The sequence below is a fragment of the Dromiciops gliroides genome, chromosome 3, assembly GCF_019393635.1.
Source record: "Dromiciops gliroides isolate mDroGli1 chromosome 3, mDroGli1.pri, whole genome shotgun sequence".
Taxonomy (NCBI): Eukaryota; Metazoa; Chordata; class Mammalia; order Microbiotheria; family Microbiotheriidae; genus Dromiciops; species Dromiciops gliroides.
The window spans coordinates 625001288-625014273 of NC_057863.1; the positions used below are offsets into that span (position 1 = coordinate 625001288).

Sequence of the window (12986 nt, forward strand, 5' to 3'; positions counted from 1 at the left end):
ATGCTTTAATCTGCACTGAGTCCAACAGTTCTCTTTTTTGGAGGTGGGCACCATGTTTCATAACGAGCCCTGCGGAACATGGTTAGTCATTGTGTTGCTCAGAGTTCCTAAGTCTGTCAAAGTTGTTTATCTTAACAACAGTGCTGCTATTGTATATAAGTTGTTCTTCTGGTTCTGCTCATTTCACTTTGCATCAGTTCATATTCATATATCAGTTCATATCAAAAGTCTTCTCAGGTTTCCCGGAAACCATATCATTCATTATTTCTTACAGGATAATAATATTCCATCACATTTATATATCACAACTTGTTCCATCATTCCTCAATTAATGGGCATCTGCATAATTTCCAATTCTTTGCCACCACAAAAGAGCTATATAGATTTTTATACTTATGGATCCCCCCCCCGCCCACTTTTTTTCTTGGATCTCTTTGGGATTTAGTATTGCTGGGTCAAAGTTTAATAGCTTTTTGGGTATAGTTGCTCTCCAGAATGGCTGGCCAGATAGATCACAGCTCCACCAACAGGGTTTCGGTGTACTTGTTTTCCTACCATCCCTTCAGCATCTGTCATTTTCCATTTTTTGGTCATCTTAGCCAATGTGGCACCTCAGAATTGTTCTTATTTGCATCCCTCTAATTATTAGTTATTTAGAGAACTGTCATATGGTTATATACCTCTCAAATTTAAAGCAAAAATGCATCAACTGCAGAAGCAGTATAAGTAGAAACTCAACTCCCTCTGTGGTTCAATTTAACACATTTATGTAGCCTCTACACTATGTATAAGGCAATGGGTGATGTAGACAATACCAAGATAACTTCTGCCCTCCATAAGTTTACCTTTTGGGGGGACATATCAAAGGCACAGATTTAAGTATGTAATGATTGGAATGATGCCACCTGCTGGAGACTTACTGTAGAAAAGCTCCAACATGAGGAGAGGGCCTCTGAGGGCAGGACCATGTGGCTTTTCTTTGGCATCAGGAAGTGACTTTGGCTGGTGGGAGGTAGAAGGGGGAGGCTGGCGCTCTGACTCGCTTTTTCCTGAGGACTCTGGTGGAGAAGGGAGCTAGAAATGCGCTCTCCCTTTAATAGATAAATGAATCTAGGCCTTTCTCTCTGTCTTTACCAAATTCTTATTCTCCTCAATAAATGCTTAAAAGTCTAACTCTTGCTAAAGCTTATAATTTATTGGCGACCACTCATTAGATATTTTAGAAAGTATAGCTAGAATTTTAGCCCTTACAAGTAGATTAATAAAGGACAAACGACTGAAGTGGTGGTGGCCTGACTTAGGATCCAAAAAGATATTGACAGATTAGAATGATGGGGATAAACGTCAAGTCCTATACATTATTATTTTTTTTAAACCAACCACAAGTAAATAATGGGGTTTAAAACATGGGTAAACAATTCATGTAAAAGAGATATGAAAGTTTTTGTGGGCTATAAAGTCAAAACAAATCAAGAGTGTGTTATGGCTATGAAAAAACCTAATACAGTTTTAAGTCACAGTAATGTCTTCAAAGAAGAAAGTGGCATGGTCTGCTATATTTTGCCCTGGTTAGATCACAATAGGGATACTAACTCATGGGAGCTGATGAAATCACAGATAATGAGTGTGAAGGGAAAGAAAAAGATGGCCCAAGATAAAGAGCTTAGGTACACCCATGCACAAAAGGCAGGACAAGGATAATGATCCACTAAAAGAAATGGAGGAGGGCAGCTAGGTGGTGCAGTAGATAAAGCACAGGTCTTGGATTCAGGAGGATCTGAGTTCAAATCTGGCCTCAGACACTTGACACTTACTAGCTGTGTGACCCTGGGCAAGTCACTTAACCCTCATTGCCCCACCAAAAAAAAAAAAAAAAAAAAAAGAAAAAAGAAATGGAGGAGCAGAACACTAGGTGGTCACAAAAACCCACGGAAGACAGTGTCTTGAAGAGAGCAAGGAATAGCATGGTAAAGCTTAAAACCCTGTATAAATGTATGTTTTCCTTGTATATTGGTAAGGTAGCAGGAAGAAGGAACATACAATTTCAGGAACGAGCTTGATAGAAAGCCAAGCTTCCTGTCACTGTAGTTGGCATCTGTGCTCTTTGATGTGGCTAGAATCTCCACCAGAACCAGGTGACAACCTATCCATACCATCTCATCCTGTGTGTAGACTATAGTCCATGTTCTCCTCTAAGGTCTCAAGGGGAGCTTGGCTTAACATGATGCAGACTTGAGTGCTGCTGCTTGCTCTCATTACAAGTCTAGGCCACCTTCTTTTCACAAAGCTCATCGATGATATCCTCTATGCCATTTCTGGCTATATGGCAGCCCCTATTTACATCTACCATACATCTCTCCATTTCTCTCTGGGTCATCCACCATTTTGATTCCTGAAAGGTTAAGGGTGTTCCATGAACCAGATAGCCTCATCCTGAGAAGACTGGTGTTTTCAAAGATAGGATTGTGCCAAATCTCAAATGCAATACAGGCCAGTCTCTCAACCCAGCTCATTGTTCATCTGTAGTGTCAATCAGGAGGACTGTACATACAATACATGAGCTCAAAGGATTGTCCATCTAGATGCTTATCAGTCTGGATCACAGGCATTCTTCATCTCCTTGGTTTTTCCTGTCTGGATTATTAGACTAAACTCTTTTGAGAGGTGGTGTGTCTTATTTGAAAGGCTCTGTAGTATTCCAGGACTTGATGCAGTCAGTACAATGCCAGCTAAAAAATAGAAAATCTGGGAATCCCTCTTCCAACTAAACTCTGTGTAGGACATCATTCAAGATGGTGGCAAATAACTCTGCTGAATACATCTCCCTTGTTTTGTGCCTTGTCAGATAGAAAAAATTGGAGGATTGTTAAGCAAAATTCTTTCTACTGTAGCGTCTAATAGGGAATGTGAAGAATTTAACAAGTATATGGCAAACACCTTGGTAAGTCTTAACACCACACTTTGCTCTACTGAATCAAAAAACCAAGAGAACAAAACATAGTGGGATCTTGCCTTTTCGGGGTTTTTTTGTTTTGTTTTTTTTTCTTTTTGATCTTGCCTTTTCTTCACCCTTCAGTCCACTGTGTGACCGAGGCAATAACGAGAACTAAAGGTCAAATTATAACAGACCACAAATGAGAGCATCCTACATTCAGAAGCTCTCAATTGCACCAACAATTGATGGCCCTTGTTCAATTTCTTCACCCGCCCCTTTATCCCTTCTGAAAGAAAAGAGGAGACTCTAAGAAGGTTCCTTGTGAATGTAAGATCACCATTTATTGTAGTTCAAGAGTCAGGAATTGAACAGAGGACACTGTCAGTGGAGAAAAAAAGAAATAGGAAAAGAAAAACAAAAATTTTTAAACAGGCTTAATTTCTTTAAAACACTTCGTGGTTTCAAAATCCTTTTTTCCCCCCAAAGGAAATTCAAGAATTCAAGTATTGTATGCAGGGGCAGTAATACAAAATCTTCTTGCATGTGTTGCTGTTCAGAAAAACACGCTTTTAACATTTCCCACACTCTTTCTGCTTTGGTAAGGCCAAGCTATGGACACAAACTCATTTTCAACATAAAAATGACCCCTGCTCCCAAACTCAAGAGTTGAGGAATTTATTTACCCTTCCTGGAGGTAAATAGGAAAGGAACTCTCCCTTAGCATAGTACATCACCAGTTTTAAAATTAAAAAAAAAAAACAAAAACCCCAACAACATGTCATTTAAGTCCTGATATCTCAAACATCTCCTTTTCTGCAGCTGTTTTCTTAGATTCCCATTTCAGGGCTTGTTAAAAGGACCAGAGCAACAACATTCTCTTCATTTAGTTCACGATAAAAAAAATTTTTAAAAGGGACATTTCAAAAGGAAAAAAAAAAATCCAAATCCTGAAAATATTTTGCCCTTTTTAAAAATCACATGTCACCTAACACCAATTAAAAAAAAACAAAACAAAACAAAACCCAAATATGTGAATATGATATAAAAATACGATTCCAGGATTAACACTTTGTTGCAGGCACAGTTATTTCATAGAATATATGTGTTTAGAGGGCCAGGGGGAAGGGGAGTTTATTTTCTCATTTTTTTTTTTTTTGCATCACTTAAAAAAAAAAACAAAAAACAACCAAACAGCAGTGCAAGTGGGGGGCAGGGAAAAGGAGAAAATAAGATTCTTTAGCAGCAAAATGTCCAAAGTTCTAATCACAATCAAATCAACGGATATCTGTTTGTAAAAAATAAAGTTGAAGGGATGCTGCCCAGATCCATTCGTCATTGCTAAAAATGTTACAGCTGCAAAAACCCCAATCGTGACACTGAAGGACATGTTTTGCAACATGAGCCACCTCCTAATATGTCCCCCAAGCTATTGACCATCTTTCTCACTTAAATATATGTACAAGAATTAGGCGCTTCCTCTCACTGATGTCCTTCCAGATCTCTGCGGTAAGTTACTGCTGGTGGGTCCTCTGCATCCTGCACCACACCTCCATCCTTCAATGATTAACCAGCATCACTGCTGCCAAGGTTGCTCCTGCTACCTCAAGAGGCCTGGCTGTTTCACACTGGGGGAAGCAGGGCAACCTAGTGATCAGTGTTCTGTTTGTCTCGCATCCAGGCTTGGATTTGCTCTTTCAATTCTGGCACTGAAGTAGGGAAAAAAAAAAAAAGGAAAGAAGGATTAATGCTCCAAAGGAGAGGATTTTCTCTCTTAAGGAATGATATACCTATGGGCCTTTCTTCCCTCAAAATTGGGAAGAAGAGGCCATTCTTTTGATGGACTGTTTGGTGAAAGTACTAGGGAGGAAAAAACAGGGCTGGGAAGGAAAGAAGAAAGAGGCATTATGTGGCAGAGAAGAACAACAGGCATTTTGATGTCCTTTGCATGGTTTAATGAGACCAGACACTGAAGAGTTTGTGGAGCTGGTAGATCTGATTAATCTGTATTTTAGATGGGACTTCTGTGGTGATCTTTTTGAAGTCAATAGGTAGAAGGGGCTCAACATGGTGTCAACTCTACACCCCAAACTGCCCGGTGCAGTACCTGGCTCCAGCATGCTCTCTGTCAGCATCTGTCGATTGAAGGGGTCAGTGGGAGAATTCAGCAGGTGCCGAAGAATGATCGAACGGTCCATGATGGTGCCAGAGGGCAACCTCACAGGGTCAGTCATTAGGGTGTCCATTAATGGGTCTGAGAAAATAATGATACTGCCATTAAAAACCTGTGCCTAGCGGCGCAGGGCATAAGCAAGGCAAAGATTCTTTCTCAGACACTGGAAAAACAAACTTCAGAAGGAAATCAATTTAAACCTAAGTCTCTGATAATTCATCCAGTTTTGTAGGAAGAGAAGAACTGGATCAGGCCATGTGCCTGGCTCTTGGGAGAAGAAAACTAATCTTTTGACAGCTGCTGCAGGGAAGAAGGGAAAAGAGACAATGTCAGACTCTCCAAGGCTTTGCAATAAAGATAATAGGAAAGGATCTTCATCATCTTAGGAATTCTTGGAATTTTGGGGGGGGGGCAGGGCAATGAGGGTTAAGTGACTTGCCCGAGGTCACTAGTAAGTGTCAAGTGTCTGAGGCTGCATTTGAACTCAGGTCTTCCTGAATTCAGGGATGGTACTCTATCCACTGCACCACCTAGCTGCCCCAGAATTTTTCTTTTAAAAAGTGGGATTCTGGGGGGCAGTTAGGTGGCTCAGTGGATAAAGCACTGATTCTTAAGCCTCATTGCCTTGTCCCTCCCCCCAAAAAAGTGGGATTCTAATTTTTATAAAGGCTATTTGGTTAATCTTAAAGTTAATTTTTCTCTGGACCCAAAGGGTGAAACACTAGGGAGCTTTGGTGGATGTTGGAAAGAGGTCAGTTTAGAGGTGATGGAATGAACAACTCCCTAACAACTCGGGCTATCCCCATATGTAAAGGTCGAGTTCAGGATGAAGTGGGGTTCCCCTCTCACTGAAGGTATCTAAGCAAAGGCTGAATGCTCCTTTGTCATGGATCACAGTTTGTTTCATTTCAGATATAGGCACGTCCCTTTCAACTGTCAGTCTGTGAAATAAGACTAAGGAACTTAAAACTGGCACATAAGGAAAGGAAAAACACATTTAATGCTAAAGAAGCAATGCTTCAAAGAGAAATACTGCAATTAAAAACCATAAAATATTTGTAAAGGTCACACAATTCTACAACAAATAACTTTGCTTTCAAAAGAAAAGTAATCAGCTTGCCTCTGAATTCATCTGGAGCATCACTGTAATCAATTTCAGCCCGGGCGTTCTTGGCCACTATTTCCTCCACCTTCTCTGCCAACAGCTTAAACTTCTCTATTGCTATTGTGGACTTTATTCCTGCTTTGCGCATCTTCAAAATTACCTCTTCAAATAGCTCCTTGCTATATGATCTCTGAAAAGGAAAAGTTTTCAAGTAAGAGATAAAGCAGATTCAGTCCAATGTAGGGTACTAGATTCAAGAAGTATTCACAAAAAGAAATGCTCGGATACTGGAAGGGGCCATTCTTTCCCATTCACAATCAATTCCTATTGAAGGTGCTTTGGCTCATATAGTTTCTCTTGATTTGGGAAGGCTCGAATCAGGCAGATGGACTGGCTGAGGGAAATAACAAATAACAAACCAAAAGAAATCTGCACATCAAAAACCACTCACTGGCTTTTTTGGTTTTGTTAATTGCTTTAATTTAACCACATAAAATTCAGGCCGTAATTTGGTGACATCAGACTACAAGGGTAAAAGTAATAAATTTAGGAGCTTTAAAGGCCAGGGCAACCCTGCCTGAGAAGCACTTCAGATGGCATCTAACCAGGCAATGGCACTGAGACATTCAGAATGGCTTTACACCAAAAGACTATCTGTACTCAATGGCTAACAGGCAAGAGTGGCTGCACCAGGCAGAGATGAACTAATCTCTGTGACAACTCACTTGTTTATTCCTATGACACCACCCTTATTGTGGGAAGGAGGAGGCATACATCTGTTTCTCCCCCTGGGAGCTAAACATCTTGCTGCAAAATTAGCAAGCATGCAGCAGGAAGAATGTTGGGAAGCAGCCAGTTTGCTGCAGCAAATTGCAGGAAGCCAGATCCACTCAGAAAATTCTGCAGTCCCCAAAGGCAGCATAAATCAATTTTTTAAAAAGCATTTTCCTTTTTCTTTCCTGACCAAGAAATAAATAAATAAAAGGGAGCAAACCAAACTATAGTGCATATTCTCAAGAAAAAGCAGTCCGTGCTTAGCTTCAGGGTGGTGACACTAAACTTGGGAGTGTGGATTAAAAATGCTCTCTGAATCTCTTTTCTAAGAGCCCCAGCATGTGCTCCGTTTTCCAAGTTTCCTTCTGAAAAACCTTATACTGCCCAGTTCCTTGTTGTCTTCTCTTTATGCTACCTAATAAGAATGTAACTAAAATCCTTCCATGGGTTTAAACTGAAAATAGGCTCAGATGTGAAACTCTTATTATGAACTTTTGGGAAAACAATCTAAGTTCAGAAGCTTTTGGCTTTGACCTCAAGAAATCATTGGTTTATTGAACCATGGAGTCTGTGTCTAGTCACCCATTGATCCACTTTTCTATTTTTAAAATCAGTATCAAATGGTTTTCAGAACCACTTCTTTCTAAGACGGCTTGAAGCCTAAAAAGTGCTATTATTTCCCCTTCATTCTGACCTTTTCCATTATTTCCTGTGATATTCTAGATAATTAGTTCCTTCAAATGAATTTTAAAATTTGAGTGCTGTAAAGTATTCCATCAATAGTTTGACTGGCACAGTAATTCAAGTTATTAATTAAAGGAAGTTTCAAAGAGCCTTGCATCTGTGGTCAGAAGTTACGCATGGAAATCCCTGCAATTTAAAAGTTGTGTGACTGTAATTATTTCATTTCTCCTCCCATGGTCTGTTTCTCTATTTGTATGTTCTATATGCTGTATACAGAACTGTATGGAAAGACTTTTATGAACAGATACAAAGAAACAATATAAACAATGGCTACAACGACGTAAAAGGGGAGAACCACAAGACAATTAACAATAAACACAAAATTACAAAGAATAAACATCCATCCCTCCCCCAAGAGACGAAGACACCTCCCTGCATACCTAGTGGTGGGTAGGGGCTACAATAATGATTTATGCACATTAGTCATGTTTGAAAACCTACATCTCATCCCCCGAGAGAGAAAAAGATCTATTTGTACAAAAATATATATATATAGTAGCTCTTTCTGTGGTGGCTAAGAATTGGAAATCAAAGGGATGCCCATCAATTGGGGAATGGCTAAACAAGCTGTGGTATAGGATGGTGATGGAATATTATTGTGCTATAAGAAATGACAAGTAGGATGCTTCTGTATGAACTGATGTATAGTGAAGCGAGCAGAATCAAAAGAATGTTGTGCAGTGACAGCAACATTGTTTGATGAAGAAACCGTGAATGACTTAATTATTCGCAGCAATACAAGGATCCAAAACAATCCCAAAGGACTAATGATGAATCCCAAAGAAAGAACTGATATGAAGCATGCTATTTTCCACATTTTTTTCATTTTTTCTTTTATTCATGTTTCTTGTACAAAATGACTAGTATGGTAATGTTTTACATAATTGCACATGTATAATCCACATATGATTGCTTACTGCCTCAGGGAGGGGGGTAAGGGAAGGAGGGATAAAATTTGGAACTCAAAAGTATAAATAAACGTCATTTCACAAATGTTTGTTGACTATTAAATGCCTCCTATGAGCCATGCACTGTGCTAAGCACTGGAGATGCCAATAAAGACATAAGATAGTATAGGCCAGGAAAGGGTATAGGGGCATGATTAAGTCCTGTAGCTAGGGTGGGAAATGAAGTAATTTCTTTAATTCTTGCAGAATTAAAACTTTCTGGAGATCATGAAATCCAAGAGGTCAGCCCAGTAGGAAATGATGTGAATTTCCTCAGCATCCTCTTTAAATGGTAGCATTTAAACTGTGATGTTTAAAATCTAAATTGTGGGGGCAGCTAGGTGGCGCAGTGGATAGAGCACCGGCCCTGGAGGAACTCTCCAGTGTCCTCAGCCTTTACCCTCTCCAATGAGAGAGGGAGGGACCAAGGTCTGGGGTAATGGACGGGATGTGAGTTTCAGAGTGAATTTAGTCTTGCAGAAGATGAGTTTCTAGAGATCATGAATCCAAGAACTCAGCCAGGTATAGTGTTTAGATACTTTCATATGCACAAGTCCCTTCCTTTTATCTTTGATTTTTTTTGTGTGTGTGTGTGTGAATCAAGTGGGGTTAAGTGACTTGCCCAGGGTCACACAGCTAGAAAGCATCAAGTGTCTGAGGCTGGATTTGAACTCAGGTCCTCCTGACTCTGGTCAGGGCTGGTGCTCTACCCACTGCGCCACCCAGCCGCCCCGTGATCTTCTAGAACTATATGCCCAGTAGAGTTATTACTGAGTAAAGAGCATTAACAGTTCAGCCAGTGACCTTTGGAGGCACAGTCCTAAAGTGCTCTACAGAATCACAGAATGAATTAAGAGTTCCACCAATACCACACTAGTACATCTGTCCTCTCCTACAACCCTGAGTGGAACTGGAGAATTCTCTGAATTTACACTCCCATTATCATCATTCCAATTCCAATAAAAACATAGCAAACTCCTACTATGTCCAGACACTGGGGATACAATTATTGAAAATAGTCCTTGCCCTCAAGGAGCTTACAATCTAATAGGGGGAGGGGGGCGGGCTGAGGAGGAGGACAGGAGTTGGGTGCAGAGGGAGGACCATGGGGGTCTCTTGTTCTGTGGAGCTGAGATCAGGCAGGGCAGCAGATGCAGAGTGGAGTGAGCTGGAGCATTTTTTTTTCCCCCCATATATTTATGGACAATCTGTGTTTCTTCACTGCAAACTCACCTGCTCATTGGCATCACTGGCTTTTCTATATGAACTTGATTTGCTTTTAATGATCTTTTCATTTACATTGTAGTCACTGTGTATATTGTTGCCTTGATCCTCTTCCTCCCTCTGCCTGAGTTCATACAAATTGAACATTCTCTGAATTCCTCACACCCATCATCTTACTCTCTTAATGCTTGATTACATTCATGCCCCACCCCCCAATTATGGGCAGGCAGTTTATTTCCAATTCTTTACTACCACAAATGTACTGCGTACTACTTTGAATATTTCAGTGTATGTTAGACATTTGAGTCTATCTCATTTCCATGGTGTATAAACCCAGTGATGGAAATCTGTGTCAAAAGATATGGAGGTCTATAACTGGATTTTAATGCAATTACTTCCTTTTGTAATTTTATGCCTTTAAAAACATTCTGAGAACACTGTAGGCTTCAACCGGATTATTACACAAAAAGTTTAGGATCAGGGGGATTTTTGTTTACTAGACAGAATGGTCTATGCAACCACTGAGGTCTCCTAACCTCATTCTGAAGTAAAAATGAAGATTCAAAAAGTGGAAATGTGGGGAATGATGAAAATGATTGCAAAAGGGAGAAAAAAGGAGGCTCAATGAGAGGTTAAGGAGGAGATGACGCCTCTGCTTCAGTTTTGGGTACAGACAGTATTAACGAATCCATATTCCACGTCTTTCTTCTGTGAGGTCTTTTACTTGCAACAACATGAAAAACCCCAATCTCTTCTAGCTGATTTTTTTTTTTTTGTGGAAAAAAAGTAAAAAGAGTCTAACATAATGCCTATGTCACAGGGCTTTTCTCTCATTCTTTTACCAAAACAAGCAGTTCTAGGAGGCGGTGAGGAATTTCTCCATCCCATAAACTATAAAAAGAAGCGATCAATTGTAGAATAGATTCTTTTTAAAGCAGAGGATGGGTTAGGTGACCTCTGATGTATTTTCAAATTCTAAGATTCTGTGACTCATTCCGTAACATATATGGGAATCAACCCATGACTATGTGTCTGTGTGACTCATCATTATATTTATTTACATGGTACCATTTTGCCAAAATGTCACTTTAAAATCCAGCTTCTCTCATTTTTAGGTGGAAAACCACCAGAAAAGAACAAGTGATCTATACATCATCAGCCAAGAAACAAGTGGTGAACCTTGAGTCAAGAGCTGGGCTTTAGCCTGCAGCACTCACCTGGTCATCCGCAATGGCCTTAGCGAAGCGGGCACAGTCTAGCTGCAGGTAAATATCTGTCAATTGGTCCAAGAGCTTCTTTGGTTCAAATCCATATTTCTCTGGGTTTTCCACTTTCAGGTCACGGCACTTGGGGCCACAGAGTTGCTGAAGATTAAAATTCAGCATAGCAGCCAGGCGTGGTCCAAGTTCCTAGAGAACCACAAAGTAAAAGAGAAACTGATGTAGTGCTGAGTCATGGGACACCCAAGGGAGAAAAAAAGAGCTCTTCTGAATTTATGCAGCAGGAATAACATTACTCTTACACTACCCTTAGGACAGCACCCATTCCCCTCAATCCCTTTACTTCCCCTCCCCCACTCCACCCGGAAGCTGGAAAGAGACAAAGCAATTTGCAATTCCCAATGAATGTAGCAAGGGTACTGTGGAGAAAACCTCCAACCACGACCATCAAATGGTGACTGCAGAGAGAGCAGACAGGGAAATGAACATAGCCAACAAAGCATCTTCACTCACAGGTCGGAGGAAAGGCTTCTGGACTTGCTTGGTGAGAATATGAAACATATCCACTGTTTCTGTGGCTAGTGCAAGATACGAGCGAGAAACACGCTCGTCCTGAGCGAGCTGAGACTGACGAGCCTGCTGCTGGTCCTAGGAACAGGCAACCAATGTCAAACAAAGTATAAGCAGCTTCCCTTTGCTACTCACCGAAATCCCAAAGGCAAATGAGGACCCATTTTACAGATAACAAAAATGACAAAAGTTTACTTTAACCATTTTGGAAGATGTAGCATGAAACAAAATATAACTTTTCATTAATAACTTAGTTATGAAAATTGTGGGAAAATATGGGCCCCCCATAAAAGCTGATTGAAGTTGTCTGGGGAATGTCTGGGAGGTGAATTTCAGCTGGGAGAAGGGTGCTTACTAATGGCTCCTTTCCTCTCCCCTCCCCAGCAATCAGGATCACATGATGAGGGAGACCCAAGGCTGGTCACATGGGGAGGAGTTTAGAGGGCTGCCCCTTTGATTATACTGCACTCCAATTGGCTAGCATTTGGCGCCAGTGTCTTGGCTCACAAATTGTAACTGAGGAAGAAGGGAGGGGACAGCCCATTGAGATAAAAAGGCTCCCAAGCTTCCTGCCATTTCCATTAGGGAGCTGGCCCATTCTCGAGCGAATGTATGAGTAAAGGCCTTTGATACTTCTCCAACACTGAGTCCCAGAAGTTTTTAAATGGGGTTTCTCACAAAAATTAAGTCTCAGATATGAAAATGAAGTCGCGAGAACACAGGATGCAGGGATAGAGACCATTCACCCCTCTACATGGACATTAATTTTTATGTTTGCTTTCTATGGCTTTTCTTTTCCCTCCCTTATCTCATCAGGGTGTCTGACTGGAATAACCTTCTTGCATTTTCCAAACTGGTCCTCATAGCCTGCTCTGAGTGAAGTAATGGCTTTTTGGAATTTTGCATAAAGAGTACATAGGCCCTGACTGGGGACTGACAGGGTTCTTTCTATGAATAAAGTATATGACTCTGACTGGGCACTCCCTGTAGCAAAGCAATCCTCCCACTCCTCCCTAATGGATTTCTCATCTAATTCCTCCCCAAGAAGGGATTACAAACCTTTTTCCCTCTCCTCAAGACTCCCATACTCTCCCCTGTCCTTTCTCAACTGAGGCCTGCCGCCTCCTTTACAAGAAAATGGAGGTGAGCTGATGTAAGGCCCTTGAGCCTTTCCCCTCCCTGATACTCTCTCCCTTTCCTTGGGGCTGCAATAAGGAGGTAGTCCTTTTCCTTGCTATCGTCTCCTTGGCCCTGTTCCCTTACAGCTTCTCCTATACAATCACCCGCTCTCTTCTGA

The 12986-nt window shown here is 40.9% G+C and overlaps 1 protein-coding gene across 4 annotated transcripts in view; it reads right to left on the reverse strand.

Moving 5' to 3' along the window:
- Positions 1-3250: 3250 nt before the first annotated feature.
- UBE4B (ubiquitination factor E4B) overlaps positions 3251-12986 on the reverse strand; it is a 125555-nt gene continuing 115819 nt past the window's right edge. For all 4 annotated transcript variants that reach the window (XM_043992123.1, XM_043992125.1, XM_043992124.1 and 1 more), the window contains 5 exons: positions 11633-11767; positions 11117-11308; positions 6226-6400; positions 5040-5186; positions 3251-4641 (listed from right to left, as the gene is read on the reverse strand). In XM_043992123.1, coding sequence (XP_043848058.1) covers positions 4580-4641; positions 5040-5186; positions 6226-6400; positions 11117-11308; positions 11633-11767 — 711 coding nt within the window. In that variant the 3' untranslated portion in view covers positions 3251-4579. The remainder of the gene's footprint in view (positions 4642-5039; positions 5187-6225; positions 6401-11116; positions 11309-11632; positions 11768-12986) is intronic.